This window comes from Zalophus californianus, chromosome 6 (genome assembly GCF_009762305.2).
Source record: "Zalophus californianus isolate mZalCal1 chromosome 6, mZalCal1.pri.v2, whole genome shotgun sequence".
Lineage (NCBI taxonomy): Eukaryota > Metazoa > Chordata > Mammalia > Carnivora > Otariidae > Zalophus > Zalophus californianus.
The window spans coordinates 39,577,269-39,600,944 of NC_045600.1; the positions used below are offsets into that span (position 1 = coordinate 39,577,269).

The 23,676-nt window shown below is 36.8% G+C and overlaps 1 protein-coding gene across 3 annotated transcripts in view; it reads right to left on the reverse strand.

Moving 5' to 3' along the window:
* PCNX4 (pecanex 4) overlaps positions 1 to 23,340 on the reverse strand; it is a 36,417-nt gene extending 13,077 nt beyond the window's left edge. For 2 of the 3 annotated variants that reach the window (XM_027570611.2, XM_027570610.2), the window contains exons 1-8: positions 22,895 to 23,340; positions 16,568 to 17,312; positions 10,812 to 10,991; positions 10,210 to 10,724; positions 9,867 to 9,967; positions 9,627 to 9,749; positions 4,483 to 4,843; positions 1,818 to 1,921 (exon numbers count right to left, since the gene is read on the reverse strand). In XM_027570611.2, the coding sequence (XP_027426412.1) occupies positions 1,818 to 1,921; positions 4,483 to 4,843; positions 9,627 to 9,749; positions 9,867 to 9,967; positions 10,210 to 10,724; positions 10,812 to 10,991; positions 16,568 to 17,265 (2,082 nt within the window). In that variant the 5' untranslated portion in view covers positions 17,266 to 17,312; positions 22,895 to 23,340. Of the gene's footprint in view, positions 1 to 1,817; positions 1,922 to 4,482; positions 4,844 to 9,626; positions 9,750 to 9,866; positions 9,968 to 10,209; positions 10,725 to 10,811; positions 10,992 to 15,562; positions 17,313 to 22,894 lie in introns of those variants that run through there. The other variant, XM_027570612.1, reaches the window with a different exon arrangement.
* Between the last annotated feature and the right edge of the window lie 336 nt (positions 23,341 to 23,676).

Genomic DNA, 23,676 nt, shown 5'->3' on the forward strand with positions numbered 1-23,676 from the left:
CCTAATCTGGAGAACTGAATTTTGAGAACCACTGGGCTAAAGAAAAAGCTTATTAGTCACCAGTAATTTTATCCCATCTGTGCTAAGACAAAAAAATTCATTCATTCACCACTATTCATTCAACAAATATTTATCAAGGGCCTATTATGTGCCAGACACTGTTCCAGGGGCTTGGGATATATCCCTTCAAACAGAGATCGCTGCCGTTGTGACAATTACATTATGGAGTAAAGGGACACAGACAATCAACAATGAAAATAAATAAATTATATAGTTTGTTAGAAGGTATAAGTGCTAGAAAAATAGAAAAAGTAAAGCAAGCCAAGGGGTTCTGGGAGTGCCAGAACGGGAGTGGGAATACAATTTTAAATAGGCTAGCAAGAGCAGATCTCACTGAGGTGACATTTGAGCAAAGACTTGAAGGTGGTAAGGGAGTTAGCTGTGTGGTTATGTAGGAAGAGCATTCCAGGTAGAAAGAACAGCCAGTAGGCTGGAGCAGAGTGAGAGGATTCAAGTAGTAGATGAGGCCAAGAGGAAATAGAGAGCCTGACCATTTAGGGCCTTGGCTTTTACTCTGAATTAAAAAGAGATCCATTGTAGGGTTTTGAGTAGAGAAGTGACATGAAATGAGTAAGATACTAAAGATTACTCTAGTTGAGAACAGACTATAGGGAGGAACAGGTAGAAAGAAGCAGGGAGACCAATTAGGCGGTATTGCAATTACCCAGGGAAGAGATAAAGATAGCTAATAGTAGGGTGGTGAGGAGTGGTGGGATACAGGATATGGCTTAAAGACAGGGCCAACAGCATTTCTTGTTGGACTGCCTATGGGGTATGAAGGTCAACAGGAGGGAACTATCACGGCACTAAAGCCCAAATGTTTTGCGGCTGAGCAACCAGAAGGATGGAGTTGTCACCAAGGACTGCTAGGCTCTGGGGTAGTCTGATGTTAAGAGGTCAAGGAAAAAAGGAGCGCCTGGGTGGCTCAGTCGGGTAAGCATCTGCCTTGGGCTCAGGTCATGATCCCAGGGTCCTGGGGCTGAGCCCCGATTCTAGCTCCCTGCTCAGTGGGGTGGCTGCTTCTCCTTCTCCCTCTCCCCCTTTTTCGTGCTCTCTAATAAATAAAATCTTAAAGAAAAAAAAGGAGGTCAAGGAAAAGAGAAGGACCCATGAAAGGAGACTGACAAGGACTAACCCATGAAACAAGCTAAAAGGCACTGTGTCAAATGCTGCAGACAGGTCAAGCAAGACCAGGTCTGAGAACTGATCATTGGATTTAGCAATGTGATAGCCATTAGAGACGCTGACAAGAGTAGTTTTGGTACAGTAATAGGTAACAGGGTCAAAAACAGAGTAAGTTGAAGAGAAAATGAGAGAAATGAAATTTGAGATTTGATTATAAGCAATTCTATTAAGGCACCTTGCTTTAAAAAGAGGAGAAAGACATGGTGTAGCAGGTAGGGTAGTAAGGATCAGAAGAGGTTTTTTATTAAGTTGAAAATGCTTATGTGATATAGGAGAGAAAAAATATTACTGAGTCATACTTTTGAGATGTGCAACTAGATAAGGTTATAAAGAACAAGCCTGGACAGAAAGGGGGCAGGTACATTTTGTTACTATGCTCTATTATACAATCAACACTAGTCCACCTATCAATATGTGCATACTGAAATACACTTTAAAAATCCCTAGGTGTTTTCACAGGTAATTAATTGATACTCTTAAGTTGAGCTATTAAGTGTATGATGTGTCTGTAACAGGTAAAATTGTACACGTGTGCTATGAAAATACTAGAGAGGTTTCAAATGTATATTGACCTTAATGTTAATACAGCAGTAAGTATAACCACATTCTAGAATCATTATCCATATTAAACGATCCTGAAAACGGCCCAAGTAATGAGACCCAGGTAAGAGGAGACCTAAAACAAATTAGAAAAAAAAAAAATTAAGTAATATTCAAGCTTGTTTTATTCTGCCATGTGAATCTTCAAAACTGATAAGACACTTGGAACTGATTCATAGCTCCTTTTATTCTCTATGTCAAGAATACAAACAATTGTTCATTGCGTACCGGGGGCATTAAATTAAGCTCTTTACAGGAATAGGAACAGTTAAAAGAGAAAATCTATAGGTAATACTACATAAAAATTCAAGGATATATTTTCCAGAGAAACAACAAATTAGAACCTTCTATATAAAATACTAAATACAGTAGGAAAAGTATAAAAGTACTAAATGTAAAAAATGTATAAAAGCCAACTTCAAGTTATTTATTTAAAGCATTTTGGACATTTTTTATAAACACGCAAAGTATTGTGTACTAAAAAATTCACATAAAATGCTACTACCACACTATACAAAAACTTTAAAAAATTAGTTTTCTCTCAACATTACATCTCTGAGATCTGCGCATGTTGGCTGCAAATAGCTCAAGTCACTCGTACCTACAGTTGAGAATTCACTGTATGAATATAGCTAAATTTGAATATTCATTTCTTATTAATAAACACATTCCATATATTGCCAATTTTTTTTCTGTTTTACATAATACTGCAGGGATTACCTTTGTGCAAGTCTGCTTATACAACATGCTGTACAGTAAAGAGTTAACATAGCAGAACTGACTGCTACCCTTTAGAAGTCCTGCTTGCAAAGTTGGTTGATGGCTGGCATCTGGGAACTTGCATTTCGGGAGAATTCTCACCACCCTTCCTGATAAAAGTTTCATTGTGTCTAAAGAGTTTGTACAAACAATACAGTTTATACTGTATTGTATAAACTGCTTTCCTTCTGGGAGACTGGTATCTTGGTACACGCTAGGCAGAGGGTGCCTACGTGACCATGCCCCAATAAAAGCCCTAGGCACTGAGTCTCAAATAAACTTCCCTGGTAGCCACCATATCACACATGTTGTGACAATGTGTGGCTGGGGAATTAAGCATGTTCTGTGTGATTCCATCGGGAGAGGACATCTGGAAGTTTGCACCGTTTTACCCCACGTAATTTTTCTCTTCATTGATTTTGTTCTGCATCCTTTCACTATAATAAATCGTAGCCATGAGTACAAATATATATTGAGCTCTGTAAGTCCTCTTAGTGAATCATCAAACCTGGATATGGGCTTGGGGGACCCCAAAACACATGTGCAAAAGTTTCTCTAGAATTAGAATCTAATTAGAATTATGGAATCTAAAACTGAATCCCTAGGCCATGGAATACATACACCTTTACTATAGACTATTAGTTTACTCTTCAAGGTGGTTATACGAATTTATATTCCGTTCCAGCTGGGTGTGAAAAGTTCCTGTTCCTCATACCTAGCCAATACTTGGTAATGTCAGACTTTTACATTTCTGCCAACCAGATGTGTGTGAAATGTTATCTCATTGTTTTTTTCCCCCCAGGGATACTTCATAACACACTTCTTGGCTGAGTGTAATTGATTTGATAATAAAGTATAATTTCTACCTCAGGTATTTATTACTTTAGATGTGAGTCAAACCTCACAGGTATTTTTACAAGTGACACAGTATTATATAATAAACATTAATTAGAACTGGATGAAAAGATTAAAAGTGTAGAATATTTTCTATGAGAAAGAAAAATGATTATTCATTAAAAAATTTGTACGACAAAGTTTTTCCTAAATTACCTCACATATTTAGATAACAGATAATTAGAAAAGTTCAATCCAAGTAAGCATATCATTAAAATTCTAATTTGAAATTGCTATTCTACCTGGAATCAGTTTGCCAAGATGTCACTGGGTATTTCTAAAACAAGTTTCAAGGGCTAACGCATATGGTAGGAGACAACACACTACTGTCATCAGCTTGGGCATTATTTAAAACCAACCTCGAGAAGTACAATATAGTTGAATTTGTAGTTAGCATCCAATGAAAGCATTAACTTATAAAATTAGTTCATCCTCATAAAAAAATTTTTTTCTTGCTGATACTTGCATAGTACTTCACTTTGGGAGGCTACTGATCACTGACCATAGCTTTTGTTATCTTGCCCTGTACTCTTGTCAGACTGCTTACATTGCTATATAGTAACTAATAAGATACGAACAAACTCCCTTAAGCCCTTCAATCTGATATTATATAAAGCTAGTTTTTACTGTTTATGGACCTAAGCCATTGCATCTACTTGTAGTGAACTCACTATAAATTCATGGAAATTTGGAGAGATAAGGTGTTTTCATGGTTCAGTGGTGGAACTATAACCTGATTTTATTCAAGAAAATCTTCTTTAAAAAATGTCAAATCACCTTAATGAAACTTCCCCTTACTATTTTTATGACTTTATTTACCTCAAAATAAGGAGCAAGAGAGATACTTCTATTTCATAGTCCTTCTGCCATCTATCAAAGTATTAGAATCTATATAATGGTTGGATCAAAAGACTTCTGCATATTCACTTTTTTGTATTTTAAATGTATTAATGAGGATTTTTGAAGCACAACCCATTTACTTACCTAAACTCCCACCAGCCATTGCAGCCTGCAGTGCGGTGGTCAGACTTGGGACCATGTGGGCGTAGTACACTGTGTCTGCACACACGCAGGCTGTGGTGCCCACTGCACCTGGCCAAATCCGAACAGGTCGGGGAAAGCCCACCAAGAACAAAGGAAGGGAGAAGAGGGGGAGTAAGGGAGAGGAGAGCAGGGTAGAGAAAATGATTAAGACCAGCACGAATGGACAGAAGACAATGTTGAGTATACATAAAGTGGTGGTTGACTTTCGACGTTTTTTCTCAGTCAATGATGCCAAAAGTATGGTCACAGCAAACTGCAGCTTAGAGATGAACTGAATCAGACGATCACGCATGATACCAACCTGTAGAGATGTAAAAATGATTTTTTTTATTCTGAAAGACTTCATGAATTTTCTTTTTTTTTTTTTTTTAAGATTTATTTATTTGACAGAGAGAGGCATGGTGAGAGAGGAAACACAAGCAGTGGGAGTGGGAGAGGGAGAAGCAGGCTTCCCACGGAGCAGGAAGCCCGATGTGGGACTCGATCCCAGGACCCGGGGACCATGACCTGAGCTGAAGGCAGACACTTAACGACTGAGCCACCCAGGTGCCCCAAGACTTCATGAATTTTCAAGATCATATAAGGAAAACTGTATAATTTTATTATTGCTGCAATATTTTTGAGGAAATAGCCCTTATATGAGATTCTTTGTTATAGTTTTCTCTAACCTCACAAGTAATAAATGAGTCTACATTTTTAAAAGTCTGGGCTCTCTTAGAAAAAAAGTAATACCAAAGAGAACCAACAGAGTACTAGGATATCTTAAGGCTGACTAACTTTTGCATTATGTGCTTGTTAGGTCATGAGAACCAGAAGTGGTAAATAGTTAACTATCCTTAATTCATCCTTATTTTAGAAAGTATTTTATAGATTAAGAAACAGAGGTCATAAGACAAATCTTAATAGACTGAAATCATATAAGTATGTTCATACATATCATGTAAAGTATGTTCTTTAACCAAAACAGAATTAAATCAACAATAGAATAAAAAATAATAAAGGAATCTTGAAATTAAAAGACACATTGCTGGGGTGCCTGGCTGGCTCAGTTGGTAGAGCATCTTGGGGTTGTAAGTTTGAGCTCCATGTTAGGTGTAGACATTACTTAAAAATAAAATCTTACCAAAAAAGAAATTAAAAAACACATTGCTAAATAACCAATGGGTCAAAGAAGACATCACACAAAAAAATGAGAAAACATTTTGAGATGAATGAAACAAAAACACAACATACCAAAACTTGTGATTCAGCTAAAACAGTGCTCAGAGGGCAATTTATAGCTAGCTTTAAATGCCTATATAGAAAAAAGATCTTAAATCAATAACCTAATCTTCCACCTTAGGAAATCAGAGAAACTAGAAAACAAAGCACAAACTGTACCTCAAATACGCAGAAGGAAGGAAATAATAAAGATTAGGGCAGAAATTAATAAAATAGAGAATACAAAAACAATAGAGAAAATCAATGAAACCAAAAGCTAGTTTTTTTGAGATCAATAAAATGGAGAAACCTTTAGCTACAATGACCAAGAATAAAACAGAGAAGACTCAAATTACTAAAGTCAGGAATGAAAGAGATAACTTTATACCACCAATCTTAACAGAAAAAAATTAGAAGGGTTATAAGAGAATAATATGAACTGTATGCTGATAAATTTGATCACTTAGATGAAACCAACAAGTTCCTTGAAAAACATAAAGCAACTCAAGAATAGAAAAACTAAACAGACCTGTAAAAAGAAATTGAATTTGTAATTTAAAAGCTACTCACAGAGAAAAGCTGAGGCTCAGATGGCTTCCATATTACAAAATACTACATAACACAAAATATTTAAGGTACATACGAAATATGATCAAACATTTAAGAATAATTAATATGAAATTCCTCACTCATTTTATGAGGTCAGTGCTATTTTTATATCTAAACCAAAGACATGACAAGAAAAGAAAGCTACAGATACATATAAATATCAACCACACAAAAATACCAGCCAGTCAAATCTTGTAACATATAAGCAGGATTATACACCATGACCAAATGGGATTTAGTTCTAGAATGCAAGGTTGGCTTAACAACCTGAAATCAACGTATTATACCATGTTAACAGATTAAAGGACAAAAACCACATGACTATTTCAATAGACACAGAAAACACATCAGACAAAATCCAACACCCTTCATGATAAAAAGGCTAACCAGAAACATAAGGGAACTTCCTCAACCTGATAAAGAACATCTACAATAGGGACACCTGGGTGGCTCAGTCGGTTAAGCCTCTGCCTTTGGCTCAGGTCATGATCCCAGGGTCCTCGGATCGAGTCCCACATTGGGCTCCCTGCTCAGGGGGGAACATGCTTCTCCCTCTGCCTGCTGCTCCCCCAGCTTGTGCGCTCTCTCTCTGACAAATACATAAATAAAAAATCTTCTTAAAAAAAAAAAGAACATCTTGGCTCTTTGAATGGATAAAGAAGATGTGGTATACATATACAATGGAATATTATGCAGCCATCAAAAGGAATGAAATCTTGCCATTTGCAACGATGTGGATGGAACTGGAGAGTGTTATGCTGAGTGAAATAAGTCAATCAGAGAAAGACATGTATCATATGACCTCACTGATAGGAGGAATTCTTAATCTCAGGAAACAAACTGAGGGTTGCTGGAGTGGTGGGGGGTGGGAGGGATGGGGTGGCTGGGTGATAGACATTGGGGAGGGTATGTGCTATGGTGAGCACTGTGAATTGTGCAAGACTGTTGAATCACAGATCTGTACCTCTGAAACAAATAATATATGTTAAAAAAAAAAGAAGAAGAAGAAGATAGCAGGAGGGGAAGAATGAAGGGGGGGTAAATCGGAGGGGGAGATGAACCATGAGAGACAATGGACTCTGAAAAACAAACTGAGGGTTCTAAGCGGGGGAGGTGGGAGGATGGGTTAGCCTGGTGACGGGTATTAGGGAGGGCATGTTCTGCATGGAGCACTGGGTGTTATATGCAAACAATGAATCATGGAACACTACCTCAAAAACTAATGATGTAATGTATGGTGATTAACATAACATAATAATAAAAAAATAAAGAGACACAGCCTCATTAAAAAAGAAAAAAACATCTACAATAGCTGATATCATATCTAACGGTAAAAGACTGACATCAACTTAATGGAGAAAGACTGACTGCTTTCCTTTAAGATGTCCACTCTTCTATTCAGCATTATACTGGAGGTTCAGGCCAGGGCAAGTAGGTAAGAAAAAGAGAGGAAAGACATCTAGATTGAAAAGGAAGAAATAAAAATATCTCTACTATCTCTAATTTGCAGATGATGTGATCTTATACACAGAATGTCTTAAAAAAAATCTACTAACAATCACCAGAACTAATAGAAGTGAGGTTTTAGGACACAAGATTAATATTTTAAAAAATTAATTGTATTCTATACTCTAGCAATAAACAAGCCAAAAACTGAATTAAGAAAACAATTCCATTTATAATATCAAAAAGGATAATATACTTAGGAAAAATTTAATAAAAGCGTAAGACTTGTAACACTGAAAACTACAAAACATTATTGAAATAAAGATCTTAAAAAAATATAAAGACATGTCATACTGATGGATAGGAAGAATTAATATTTTTAAGATGGCAATACTCCCCAAATTGATCTACACATTTGAGGTAATCTCTATCAAAGTTTCAGATGCCTTCTTGCAAAAACTTAAAAGCCGAAACTAATATTTACATTGTAATATAGGGGCACTGAAAGAGTCAAAACAATCTTAAAAAAGAACAAAGTTGGAAGACTCATACTTCCCGATTTCAAAACCTACTACAAAGTATAGTAATAAAGATAGGATAGTACTGGCATAAGGACAGACATATAGATAAATGGAAAAGAACTGAGAGTCCAGAAATAAACTCTCACATCTGTCATTTGATTTTTGAGCAGGGTGCCAAGAAAAGTCATCAAGGGAAGGGTAGTTCTTTCAATAAATGGTGTTGGGACCACTGTATATCCATATATAAAAGAACGGATTTGGAACCCTACCTCATATCATATACAAAAATAAACTCAAAATAGATCATAGACCCAAATGTAGGAGTTACAGTTTTAACTGTAAAACTCTTAGAAGAAAACACAGTAAATCTTTATGATTTTGGAATAGACAGTGTTTATTAGACATGACCCCAACAATTCAAGCAGTGAAAGAAAAAAGAGATAAATTGAACTTCAGCAAAATTAAAAACTGTTTTTGCTTCAAAGGACATTATCAAGAAGGAGAAAGACAGCCTACAGAATGGGAGAAAATTTTTGTTTATCATATATGTGTCAAGGAACTTGTATCCAGAATATATAAAGAACTCTTAAACTCAACAATAAAAGGGCAAGCCACATAAAATGGACAAAGGATCTGAATAGATATTTCTCCAACAAACATACACAAATGGCCAATAAATTTATGAAAAGATGCATAATTAGCATTTAAGGAATGCAAATCAAAATTACAATGAGATAGCAGTTCACACCCACCAGAATGAGTATAATGAAAAAGTTAGATAATAACAAGTATTGGTATGGATGTAGAGAAATCCTCAGACATTGTTGGTGGGAATGTAAAATGGTACAATCACTTTGGAAAAATGTCTGGCAGTACCTTGAGGTGTTAACATAGACTTACTATGAACTGAAATTCCAGTCCTAGGTAGATATAGTTAAGAGAAATGAAAACATATGTCCAAAAAAACAAATGTCCAAAAACATGTACACAAATGTTCATAGCAGCATTATTCATAATAGTCAAAGAGTAAAAACAACCTAAAAACCCATCATCTGATAAATAAATCAACCAGAGAAACCAAAAATACATTAATGGTTGCTGGCGCTGGAGTGAGGGGTGGGTGGGATGGAGAGTGGAAACAGGGAAGGACATTGATGTGCATAAGGTTTCTTTGGGGGATGTTGAAAATGGTCTAAAATTAAACTGTGGTGATGGCAGTAAAATTCTGTCTACTACTGAACTGTGTAAGTGGATGATTTTATGGTATGTGAAATACATCTCAAGAAAGCTAATAAAGCATATGCTTACCAGTAAGAGTCTGATTCCTGTATCCAGGCTTCTGTTCCACCACACATCTGTACTAGAGATCAACAAGTGTACTACTGATACAATGACTGTCTCCAATAAAGCATTTTCTGTATTCTGCCACACCTGCAGTACACAAATTATCAGGTAGAATTTGACAAATTTAAGTAAAGTATTAGGATAAGCAAAACTGCAATTAAACTTAGCAATACAAAAATACTATTAAGTGCTTATTAGGATTACCATTCTAAAAGCTCTCGTGAATCCAATGGAAACAGACACAGAGTGGAGCCCCTGTAAGGAACTGTCCAATGAAAGAAATGCAATCATAGCAAAGGGTGACACTAGGACAAACACAAAAAATAGACAAATTTAATTAAGGCAAAGTAACCTCTTCTACCATATTTTACCTTGGCTAAAATGATTTTTATGAGCACATTTAAGCAGTTAACTGAAAAAACTAATAAATAAACCAAAACATAAAAGAGTAAATGCCTGTATGCTGTACACTGCAAAAACATGGGAATTCAATAGTTTTACATACTTCCTAAATAAAACACAAAGTTAGCAGATTTTATGTTCTTACCTAGATTTAGCAAAATCCATCTGACAACACCAATCTTCACAAGCCTTGTTTGCTTCTCTAAGAATAAAGTCACAGTTTGCACATCCTTTGGATAGAAAGGGTTTCGGAAAATTCCAAAGATACAGACACTTTGAATTTCTCTAAGTATCCACAGTATGATAAGCAGTATCATCAAAACATAGCCAACGATAGCCTGAGGACTGTTTTTGGAAATCTGTGAGAAACCAGCAAAATGATGCAGCAAACTAGTTTCTATGAGAGCCAAGACTAATATGATGATGTAGAAAAGGCATTCCTTCCAAGTAAAATGTTTTTCTGAATCACTGGGTAAAGGCTTAGATTTGGTTCCAACTCTGTGTCTAGTCACACTGTGTTTGAAGGCAAGACCCATGTCACTTAGGTTAAGACTCAGTAAGAACCCAAGTCCCGTCATGAAAAGAACCACACCAACAGTGCTGGGAATGAAATAAGATGTTACAGCTGTTCCAGCAGAAATGATGAACATTAGTAATAACCTGCAGAGAAAAAGAAAGATTTGCTCAAAAAGGAAAATTGCACTTTAAGAATAAGTTATGCAGAACTTTAATATTTAAAATAATTACCGTAGGCGCGTTGACATAGATGAGCCTCCAAGGCCAAACTCTAAAACTTGCTCCATTGCCCATAAGAAAAGTGCATCAGGTGGGGGCAGAGTCCCGAGTGCCCACAGAAAGGGTAGAAATATAAACAAGATGTGTAAAATCTGATTCACTTGTTCTAGAGCTGGTATATTTACCATAAACCTGTGAGAAAAAGGAAATATTTTAATCATTCCAAATAATATTCAGAAGAGTATCTTCCCAGGAAAAAGAAAACAACACATGCAACCCACTCCCTGAAACAAAGGAACATTTACAAAAAGATCCTAGGCCCAAACTGCAAAAGATCAACATTTATAAATTGTGACCATTGTCCTTCCCCCTTATCAGCAACTATCCCTACTCAAATGAGATTAGCACTTAGAGAATATGTGGATTCAAATGTGGAAAGAAGGAAGAAGTACTTAAAAGCAATTTACTGAATAAAATTGAATTTAGGGATTTGTAAAACTGAACTGAGCTCAGAGTAAAAATATTTCACCCTAATTGTCTAAACTACATTGGCTGAAATTCTACCAATGATTCTTGAAAGTTTAAAATTTTCTAATTTAAAATTATAAGTGACTCTGGGAAAGCCACAGCCTTCTTGGTGTTCTTACTATTAGTAGCTAGCAGAGACCTCTTCTTGTTCCCCTACTATATCCTCCCCTTGCCCATACTGTCTTAACCCCAGGTCCCAGAATTTGAAGTCAGTATAATTCATACCAGAAATAAGCAACATTAGGTTATGAATGTGTCTCTGTGGGTTAGCCTGGGAACTTAACTAGCCATTTATAATATTGTTTTTATTTTATATAAATAATGGTATGGATTTGAGAGTACAAACCTGTAAAATACAATCTCGTAAATTAGAGATGGCTTTTATAAAGTGGAAAAATTGGTTCTTGGTATAGCACTTACCAGTTAAATATAAAATATTAGATGGTTTTAAATAATTTAATAAAAACATAAAGCATAGAAGAATAAGCACTATCAATATATTACTAATTTTTTTGGAATAAAGCTGACCACACACTTTGGAAACCAGTAATGTCCTAATACTTACAATGTTCCAAAGATAACTTGCAAAAGAGAAAACTAAATCTCAAAACTTGTAACATAATTATACTTGAATACCTGAGCTGTTAGGAATCAAAGTCAAGGAGAAGGCACCTCCTGTAATAATTATCCACTTAAGTGTATGTTAACAGCCCAGAAGCAAATGTAGAGCAACTATGGATATAATAATGACATAATGTGTCTGCTCGTATAGATATCAGGACCATGTCAGCTAATGCGCTGTCTCATAATGTATGTCCTTCAAATTTTTATAAGCAGAGAATTAATGAATACAAGGTTAACATGGTGATGCTAAGTTAGAGGACAATATTTTTTGTAAAGTAGTTTTAAAATACATTTCATTCTGGGAAGAAAATACTCAAGTATCAAAAAGGAAAATCAAACCACACACAGTAAACTGCAGGAAGGTCAAGGAAAACATGCAGATCTTAGTTATTTTTGTTAAAGACTGTTAACATTTCTTTCTAATATATTCAAGGATAGTATAATTTGTGTAAAAATAATGTATACTCAAGAAATATTTTACCCAAATTCGATTAAACCTCCCCAAATCTTTTTGTTCTTAAGTAAAGACATACAAAATCTACATATATACAAGAATATCACACACAAATACAAGCCTATGTAATTTAAGCAACCAAACATTTTGATCACTTTCTTGTATGACTCAGACTCAAATAATATGATTATTGTGGTTAAGTCTTTTATATGGAAAATACATTTGAACTCTATTTCTGATAACGTAACATGAATTTTCTAGGGCAAAATATCTAAGCTCTCAAGAAAAAAACTTTGTTTGAGTCTAACAACCATAAAAACACTCCAAATTCTGTATACTCACTAAGATCCACATACCCAGAAAAAAAGATGTTTATTGTGGCTAAGATGACATAAATATGCACCATTCATTGAAACAATTCCTGAGAGTCTATGAACTAATAAGCACTTATAGGTTTAACACCTGTCTTTAATAAAAATGCACAGAAAAGTCATTTAAAATTCTTAACACACAAGTGTACTGGGTAAAATAAAGAATGGGGAAAGAGAAATTATTATACTGTGAGGCTTGTCTCTTCAACTTTTACATTCTCTGAAATAAAATTAAGACACAATTTGATATATTTGACAACTGTCCAAACTTAAACAGTGCATACATTTCACATATTATTTGCAGTATCATACCTACTATATAAAGATCATCTTGATTCTTATTTTGTTGACCAAATTTTTTTTAATTTAAATTCAACTGGCCAACATATAGTACATCATAAGTCAAGTGGGAGGTAATTGTTCTGCACAAACATGTCATCTTTTTCTATAAAAATAGATTTGGGCTTGCTTTTGTCTTCTCCTTTTAGTTGAAAAAAAAAAACCTCTTTGTAATGATCAAACTGTAAACATTAAAACTGTATATTAAATTCAAGTAGAATCAGTAAAAAAACATTAATGTTCTTTCATTTAGAAATGAATAATGCAGAAAGTCAAGGTAACCAAATTATAAATTAACAGATGTTTTTAAAATTAAAGAACCTAGGGCATCATTTTAAATGCAAAGGTGTATTACAGCAGGTATATAATTTCTGATTTCAAAAATAGCACAGTGAGACAGTAACTCAAGAATCTAAATTCTGAAAATAATCTTACAAACTTAAATCTTTTAGAAGGGGATGAATGTGTGTATATATATATAATTGAAAATCAAATTTACTAACTTTTCAAAATCAAGTATTTAACTGTAGTATATTTTACAACTAGTAAATGGTAGCGGTACTAACAAATCCATTATAAATGAATTTCCTATAAACTAATTCTCCCCTTACAGATTTGATTAGGTGAAGAACAACAAGGATATTATAGTGTCCTCTGGTCCATAAATGTAGCACAACTAGAAAAGATTAAGATTTAAGGAATAGCAAATGGCCCCTTAAGAATATGGGCACCCAGGGGCGCCTGGGTGGCTCAAATGTTAAGTGTCTGCCTTTGGTTTGGGTCATGATCCCAGGGTCCTGGGATCGAGCCCCACATCGGGACTCCCTGCTCAGCGGGCAGCCTGCTTCTCCCTCTCCCACTCCCCCGATTGTGTTCCCTCTCTTGCTGTGTCTCTGTCAAATAAATAAATAAAATCTTAAAAAAAAAAAAATAGGTCAGTTTCAGTACAAAAACTGGCCAAGTATTTTTAAATGTCTTATTTTAGGCTGCCATAATAAAATAACAAAGACCAGGTGGCTTAAACAATAGAAATTTATTTCTCATGGTTCTAGAGGTAGGAAGATCAAAGTGCCACCATGGTTGGGTCTGGTGAGAACACTCTTCAAGGCCTGCAGACAGCCAACTTCTCACTGCATCCTCACATGGTGGAGAAAGAGAGAGATCAAACTCTCTGGTCTCTCTTCTTATAAGGGCACCAATCCCATTAGAATAGGATCACTCTGATGACCCACCTACCTCTCAAAGACCCCCATCTCCAAATACCATCACACTGGGGATTAGGGCTTCAACATATGATTTTGAGGGGGCACATACATTTATTCCTTAACATTCTACCCCAGTCTCCCAAATTCATGTTCTTCTTACATGCAAAATACATGCATCCCATCCCAACAGTCTTAACAAATTCCAGCATCAACTTTAAAGTCCAGTTTATCTAACTACCATCTAAATCAGATATAGGTGACACTCGAGGTACACCGAATCCTGAGGCAAAATCCCTCTCCAGCTGTGAACCTGTGAAATCAGATAATTCATGTGCTTCCAAAATAAAATGGTCGGGCAGCCCCAGAATGGACATTCTTATTCCAGAAGGGAGAAACAGGAAAGAAGGAAGGGGTGACATGCTACAAAGAAGTCCAAAATGTAGCAAGACAAATTCCATTAGATCCCAAGGCTGGGAAAGAATCCTCTTTGGTTTCATACTCTGCCCTCCAGGCCTCCAGGGTAATAATAATCACCCAAACAGCTCTAGGTGGGGGTCCCACCCCCAAGGCTCTGTAGGGCAGTACCAGCCCCAAGTCTTCCAGATTTTAATTTGTTGAAACCAAGGAAGTAGTCCTGACAATCTCTGAATCACTTTTGGGGTCATTTTTCCTGTCAAATCTAAAGTCTAACAGCCTTGGTTCATTTCATCTTGTCTCTGACCCTTTTCGTTGAAATTGGCAGTATTTTTCATCATACAACCCCATAAACTATTTAGTGGTAGTCCAGTCACACTCTTGGTGCTCACTTCAGAACATGCCTTCTCATTTTTTTTCAATATGGATAGGTCAAAAATGTTCAAAACCTTCAAGTTCTGGTTCATATTTGCTTATCAATTCCTTCTTCAATTCATCTCTCCTTTCGTATAAGCAGTCAGGAGGAATCAAGCTGTTCTTTGAACCACTTGCTTAGAAATCTCCTCAGCTCTATATCCAATTACATCACTCTCAAGTTCTACTTTCCACAAACCATTAGAAAGTGGTTCAGCCAAGTTTTGTGCCACTTGATAACAAGAATCACCTTTCCTCCAGTTTTCAATAACAGGTTCTCATTTCTAAGACCTCACCAGAAATGCCTTTAAGTCCGTATTTCTAGCATGCACCTCAAAACTCTTCCAGCCTTTATCCATTACCCAATTTCAAAGCCACTTCCACATTTTTAGGTATCTTATAGGAGCAACCCACCTCTTGGTATCAAAATCTATCTTAATCAGCTTGGGCTGCCATAATAAAATACCAGACTGGGTGGCTGATACAACAGAAATTATTCTGGAGGCTGGAAGTCCAAGATCAGTGTGCCGGCATGGTCAGGTTCTGCTGAGAACTCTCTTCCTGGTTTGCAGATAGCACCCTTCTCACTGTATCCTCATATTGTGGAGAAAGGGAGAGATCAAGCTCTCTTCTTGAAAGAGCACTAATCCCATCAGATCAGGGTCCCACCCTCATTTTCCTAATTACCTCCCAAAGATCCCATCTCCAAACACCCGCACACTGGGGTATGGGCTTTACCATATGAATTTGAGGGGGGACATGAATATTCAGTTCATTACATGCCTATACATTTCTACCTGGACACGAACCAGGTGTGAAAGAGAAAGCTGTAATCTACAGAAACAGAGAAATAAAAGTCAGATTTAGAAAAGGTAAGCAAAGGGGGTTATCCAACAATTTTGTAAACAGTTTGGTAAACAATTTTGTTTAAAAACTCTATTTTCTAGTTTTCTACTATAGCAAATCAAAAAAATTAATATTCCTTCTATATAGTTACTACAAAATTAGAAATGTTATTCATCTTAAATTCACTCAATCTGTACATAATATTTATGTGTATAAATTTCAAATTCTTCATTAGACCCTCATAGGAAAGTTCCATCTCTTTTCATAGGTCTCAGCCAGGCTAGCTTTGGATTCATAGCTTGTTTTTGAAAGTGAAACACAGAATTGAAGTTTTGCTTATTTATCTTACCTTATAAAGGGTTTTCTTTTTACTCTCCAATAAGGTTTAATTACTGCTTTAGTATAAATGTTTAATAGAGATCCTAAGAGATTAATCATCAGAACAACCCATCACCCAATGCTTTGGTCTTGCTGACTTTCAATTCATAGATTCATTTTTTTAATACTAAGGAGAACTCATACTATGAATGCTTAAAAATAAAGCAAGTTATAAAGTATCAGATAGCTTATTACCTGTGTGCAAGATCTACAGAAACAAAGGAAAAAATATAAAGAGGTCTCATAAGAGGAGTGATTTCGTAAGTATCCTGGGGTTGGAAAGTCGCAGTCTCTGCGGCTGTGTTTACAATTAATGAATATTCTCCAATACATAATGTCAACCACCCAAAGGCGAACAGTGGAACAGTGCCTCCTGTACTGCCATACAGCAGGGATATTCTCTTCGGGAGCAGATACCAGGTTCCAAGACCACACATTAACCCAGCAAGAAAAGAATGAAGAACTGTATTGGCTATATATTTCTTGCCAGGAATTAGAAATTTGATAGTCTCAGTACCAGCACAACTTGTAAAGTCATGTTCATCTTCCTCTGTTAAGATATCTGTGGTTAGCATTCTTTCTACTGTCACTGATTTGTTTCTGGCATATAAACTTGTGAACTGGATGATAAATGCAGCGAAAAGCATTAGTCCTCCTGAAAGTGCTGCTGTGTAATAGTCTTCCAAAATGCCCAACTGATACAAGAGTGTTCCTAGTCCACCCCAAACCCATGGCATCAGAAAAAGGATAACTTGATTAACATATATGTAAGGAGGGGCGCAATAGCCTAATTTGAAACGAGGGCCTCCAAGAACAGTCTGCGGAAAGCGCTTCAGAAAGAAGTCCTGTTTGTAATCATTCAGCAGAGGCACATCTGGACTCATCCTTCTCATTCAGGATTATTCTGAAAGTCACATCCTCTTCTGTAACACAGCAGTCTCTAAGAAAAAGAAAAAAGTCATTACTTGACAATATCATACTTAAAAGATGGCGGGGGGGCACATTTCTATTTTTCTCTCCTTAATTCCTTCAAGGGCAGGGTTTAGAACTTCACGTCTCTACCTCCTCCCCATTGCCTGATGCACACATGGCACTAAACAAATAGTTGTGAAGTTGTTTTTTACTTGAAAAAGAATCATATTAATTATTAATTTATCTAGAACTTAATATTTAGGATTCGATCTTAAATTAACTAACATTTTTAGATTTTAAAGTCAAAGAAAAGTTCAAAAAGCCAGTGCTCTCAACTCAAATCTGCCAGTGGTTTAACTAATTGTTTCCTAAGAGTTTTTGATGTTTGTTTTTAAACTTTTCCTCTATTATAAGGGTCAGCAAAATTTTTCTATAGGGGCTGAAGAGTAAATATTTTAGACTTTGTGGACCATATGATCTCAGCTACAATGATTCAGTTCTGCTGTCACAGCAGAAAAGCAGCCACAGATAATACATAAATAAATGAATAGTAGGAGTAATTGTGTTCCAGTAAAGCTTTATGGTATTTTTACCTGTACCTGTGGGCCAGATTCAGCCTGTGGGCCATAGCTGGCCAAACCCTGCTCTATAAAATGAGGACATTTTCTTTAATTCCCTTGACTTGGAATGAAAATAGAAGTGGAAAAAGAAATAGAAAACTTAGGGGGGTGGGGGGATGGGTTAGCTTGGTGATGGGTATTAAAGAGGGCACATTCTGCATGGAGCACTGGGTGTTATGCACAAACAATGAATCATGGAACACTACATCAAAAACTAATGATGTAATGTATGGTGATTAACATAACAATAAAAATTATTTAAAAAATAAATCTCTAAAAAATAAAAAAATAAAAAAAATAGAAAACTTAGTCACATCATTTAGCAATTACAGTAAACTTAGGATTTTCTGAGAATTTAAAAGTCAAATCCTGCTAAAATAGTAACATTTCAATAAAAAGCCACTGGCAGCTCAATATATAGTAGAAAGAACAATAAACTGGAAATCAAAAGACTCCAGGTGTCTGCCTAAATGCTTATTATTAGCTATGTTACCATAAGCAAACCACTTTCTGATTCAATTTTTACTTTCCCTGTTATCAGTTTCCAAAATCTACCCAAACCAGGAAAACATGAAACAATAATAGGACCTGTATGTGCTGTAGTCTAGATTATTTCCATTTAAGGGCCACAAAATCTAAGTATTGGGGGGCCAGCCTGGCTCAGTCAGTAGAGCATGTGACTCTTGATCTCAGAGTCATGAGCTCGAGCCCCACTTTGGGTGTAGAGATTACTTTAAAAAAACAAAATATTTTTTAAAAATTTAAGTATCAAGGGGCACCTAGGTGGCTCAGTCGTTAAGCGTCTGCCTTTGGCTCGGGTCATGATCCCAGGGTCCTGGGATCGAGTCCCACATCGGGCTCCCTGCTCTGCGGGAAGCCTGCTTTTTCCCTCTCCCACTCCCCCTGCTTGTGTTCCCTCTTGCTGTGTCTCTCTGTCAAATAAATAAATAAAATCTTTAAAAAAAAATCTAAATATCAGATAACATAGATTCTCTTCTCTTCAACTTTTCCTTTTCCTGGGATATACTCAGTAGTTTATTCTGAAAACGCATTTGCCTGACACAAGATAGCTAACAAAGTATTACTCAGGGATCATATATTGGGCTGGAAAAGAAAAACTAAGTTTAAAGCTATCTTCATAAAGCAAGACACAAAGGCCAATGAAATAGAGAACCCAGAAATAAATCCTCACATGTATGGTAAAATATTTGACAAGGGTACCAAGACCATTCAATGGGGAAAGGATGGTCTTTGCAATAAATGGTGCCAGGAAAACTGAGTATCCATATGCAAAAGAATGAAATTAGACCCTTAACATCAAACACAAAAATTAACTCAAAATGTCTAAGGTAAGACCTAAAACAATAAAGCTCTTAGAAGAAAACATAGGACAAAAGCTTCTGATACTGGATTTGGCAGTGACTTCTTGGATATGACACCAAAGGTACAGGTTACAAAAGGAAAACAAATTAGACTTCATGAAAATTTAAAAATTGTGTGCATCAAAGACACTATCAACAGAGTGACAAGGCAACTCACAGAATGGGAGAAAATATCTGCATATCGTATATCTATCTGATAAGGGATTGCTATCCATAATATACAGAGAACTCCCAAGACTTAACAACAAAACAAACAAAACAATTCAAAAATTGGCAAAGGACTCGAATAGACATTTCTCCAAAGAAGATATACAAATGGCAATAAACACATGAAAAGATGCTCACCACCACTAATCATTAGAGAAATGCAAATCAAAACTGTAACAAAATACCACTTCACACCTATGTGGATGGCTACTATCAGAAAAACAGAAAACAACAAGTATTGGTGAGGATGTGGAAAACTGGAACCCTTGTGTACTGTTGGTGGAAATATCAAATGGTATAACTGTTGTGGAAAACAGTATGGTGGTTCCTCAAAAAATTAAAAATCAGATTACTGTATGATCTAGGTTTTTTTATTTCTGGCTATATACACCAAAGAACTGAAAGCAGGGTATCAAAGATATTTGTAATTCATGTTCACAGCAACATTATTCACAATAACAAAAACATGGAAGCAACCCAAATGTCCACCAAAGGATGTATGGATAAGCAAAATGCGGTATATACATACAATGGATATTTTTTCAACCTTAAAAAAGAAGGAAATCCTGCAATATGCTATAACATGGATGAACCTTAAGGAACTTATGCTAAGCAAAATAACTTAGTCACAATAAGACAAATACGCATAATTTCACTAAGACAAGGTACTTAGAGTTGTCAAAATCATAGAAGGTTGAATGGTGGTTGCCATGGGCTGAGGAAAGAGAATGGGAGTTACTGTTTAATGGGCATAATGTTTCATAAGATGAAAAGAGTCACAGGGATGAATGATGGTGATGACTGCACAACAATGTGAATGTATTTAATACCACTGAACTATATGCTTAAAAATGGTTAAGACAGTAAACATTATACGTATTTTACCAAACACGCATAAATTTAAAGCCATCTTAAGTCTTTCTTTTCTTTTTTTCCCTCCCTTCCTCCCTCCCTCCCTTCCTTCCTGTTCTTTCTTCAGTTTAAAACAGTCTTCCTACAGGTCAGTTCTACCCAACCAATATCAGTCCTAGAGAGAGCTTCCAGGCATCACGAAAGGTTTGGGGGTCACCATTAAGAAATACTACCTTAGAGCATATCTTGTTACACTGTTAGGGTAAACACCATTTTTTATCTTCCGGCCATTGGTCTTAGTTCTACACAGAACAAGTCATAGGTTTTACTTAACATGAGAGCCCTGCAAGTACTGTGTATTTTACATAGAACGTTTTGATACCTCTTCAAATTACCAAATAATCTCTAGAATTCTCAGCCCCATGCCCTACAAACACATCTTGCCCTTTTCCTTATGGGTGCTTCTGCTCATGCCCTCTCCTTTGCCTAGGGTGTCCTTTCTTCCCTTTCCTAATTGGTATTCTTGGTCATGTTTCAAGATTGAGTCTAATTCTTTCTGAAAATTCCCAGAACACTCTCTTCTCTCTGCATATCAAACATTGCTTGTTCAAACTACTCATCTTGTAACATTAATCAACATAGGGCATTTCTTATATTGTTCACCTCTTCACGTGTTATTTTTTTTCATATGTATGTCTTTTCTCTACCAATAAGTTATTTGTGGGCAGGGGCCAAATCTTGAGACACTTCCAATTCTCCATAATATTTAGTAAAATACCTTGGCATAGAGAAGAATATAATACATTAATGGTAGAGCTTAAATAAGATGATTAAAATTAAAAGAAAACATTAAACGCTGCTGTTTAAAAGGGAAGTTGGGAGTATTTACTGTTTTTGAAAACCTCTTCCTGCATATCCTGCCCCACTCAAAACAGTAAACTCATAAACTCTTTATTCCTAATTTTTAAATGTTTAGAAAATATTTTAAGTTATTTTAAATATGGAATAAATAACAGCACTTATTGATAGTATTACTGGCTCAGAGAAGACTTTTGCCTAGAGCAGTATGTCCCAAAGCAAAATAGGAACAGGATGGGCCCGAGGGAGAAACATGGCTGGGTTTCTGTAACAGAAAAGGAGATGGTTAGAGAATTTTAACAAGTCAGAAATCCAATTTTAATTTGCTCCATAATACAGGGAGGAGTATCTCCTTCACTATCAGGAAGGAGAAGCTAGTTCATACTAGGAGAGAAAAGCAGAGATAAAATAGCAAGTACAAGAGTCAAAATGAGGCAAGTGTAATCGATAAAAAAGTGAAAGCACATCGAGAAGTATGAAGAGAATGTTCATACTTGAATTCCCTCAAGATACCTTAGAAGCATGTGGGAGGACACTTAGATGGTGATTTGAATTATTTTAATGTGATATTAAAAGAAAGGCTGAAGGATACAGAATTATTTGCCTTCTATAATGTTTCTTAAAAGGGGGTCCATGGTCAAAGAAGTTTGAGAAATAACACACTAGACTGTCATCTTGAAGAGTCACAGTGGTTATCAGCAAACTGAAGACTTTGAGACATCTTTGAAGTTAAAAAAAAAAAACACTACTGTAAACCTGCTTAAAATGTATCATCTGAATTTTCCAAACTTACTTGAACAGGGAGCCCATCTTTCCCACAATATCTAGTAACAGTTCATGTATATAGTGTTCTTTTTAAACTACTTTGAGAAATATTGGCCTGAGCTTCAATTACAATTTTAAAAATTTAGCTAAACCAAGGAGAATTAAAAAGATACACCAATCAAGTAGGAATGTCATAAACAAAGGTACACAAGGAAAAAAGATTATGAGGGCAATCTGACAAGTAGCGAGAATATCAGATTCCTGAAAAGGTTATTTCTAGTATGGTATTTTCTAACATTTTAAGGATAAAAGAGGATTATAGCACAGATACTAGAAATTAATTAAAGCAAAAATTATGATAAACTGGTACTGTGTGATTTTTAATTTAATTACAGATCCTGGAATATTTAAAAAATATTTTCTTTATAGGAAGCAGCACTTAACATTTAACTTAACACTTAACATTGGTCCTTGACAGTTGTGAAGAGAGGCAGCAGATGGGGGGGGAAAGTTATTCATGTTCAGGGGGCCAGAAGTTGACCAAGTTGGGGCAAACGCGGTTTAGCTGGAGGTAAGGAAAGAGTACAGTACTATCTAAGGGATGCAATTTGTGTACTTTATTGGGGTAACAAGGACATCACTAAATCAAGACTCAACGAACCGTTTTCCATTTCGCAAGCGTCTCTTAGAAACAAAATGATGTAATTCAACAAGCTAAATCAGTCTTTTGAAAGTTAAAGTCACATTGGATTGATTCCTCTAGCCAGAGTTAACCTTCCGTCTAAAGTGCAATAAACTTGAAGGTTTTATAACGAAGAACGAGAAATCTGTGGCAATTAAAACTGCCAGAACAACGTGGCTCTGCATAGGCTTTGAAATTTAGGTGACCAAGACGTCCCCAGGTGGGTGTCAGGGAAGGAACGTACCTCGAGTCACCCGAGGGAAGAGGCGATGCGAAGGAATCCCGGGAACTGCATTTTTGCAGGTAAACCCGGGTTGGGCGATCCCGCCCGGAGGCTGCCTGCGACCCGAACGCAGAGGCAGAGAAGCGCTAGTGGCCAGGTAACCAGCTCACCGCGATCGCGCCTGAGCCTTCTCCGCGTTTCCATGGCTAACGTCAACTCTAGCGGGCGCCTCCGCCGCGGAACCGAAATCTCGCTCGGGGGCGGTTCGGGCGCTCGGCTCGCCCCGCCCCTCAGCTTGTGCTGGCCCTGGGGCGCTTCCCTACCCGCCCGCTAGGAGAGGCGGAGGTGGGGAAGAGGCGCGCTTTGTTCACTCCAGGCGTGGGCCCACGCTCCCCTGATTAGGGGTCGTGGGAGTCTCTCCCGCTCTGGCCTCGCCTTGGGCCTCCACCGAGGCGAGAGGGGAGGATCTCAGCAAGCTCTGAACTTTCACCCAGGGCCGCGCCCCTACGCAGGAGCGCCGTTTCCCTGGTGACGTGACGTGGCCGAGGGAGTGGGTAGTGCTTTGTGGCAGATTGACATGCGGCCGCCATTTCGCGAGCTTTGGCTTGCGGGTGGTCTGACTGAAGTCTTAGGAGTGTAGTGTGACTCCAACCGCTCGCGGTCCCGCTAGTTCCATTAACTATATCCGCACTTTGGCCATCACCACCCAGCCCACCCACGGTAATAAGTGCTTTTAAGTAATACTTGCAATCTTCGGCTTGGAAGATTTGGAACTGAATATACGTGCTAGCTATTGCCCTTTA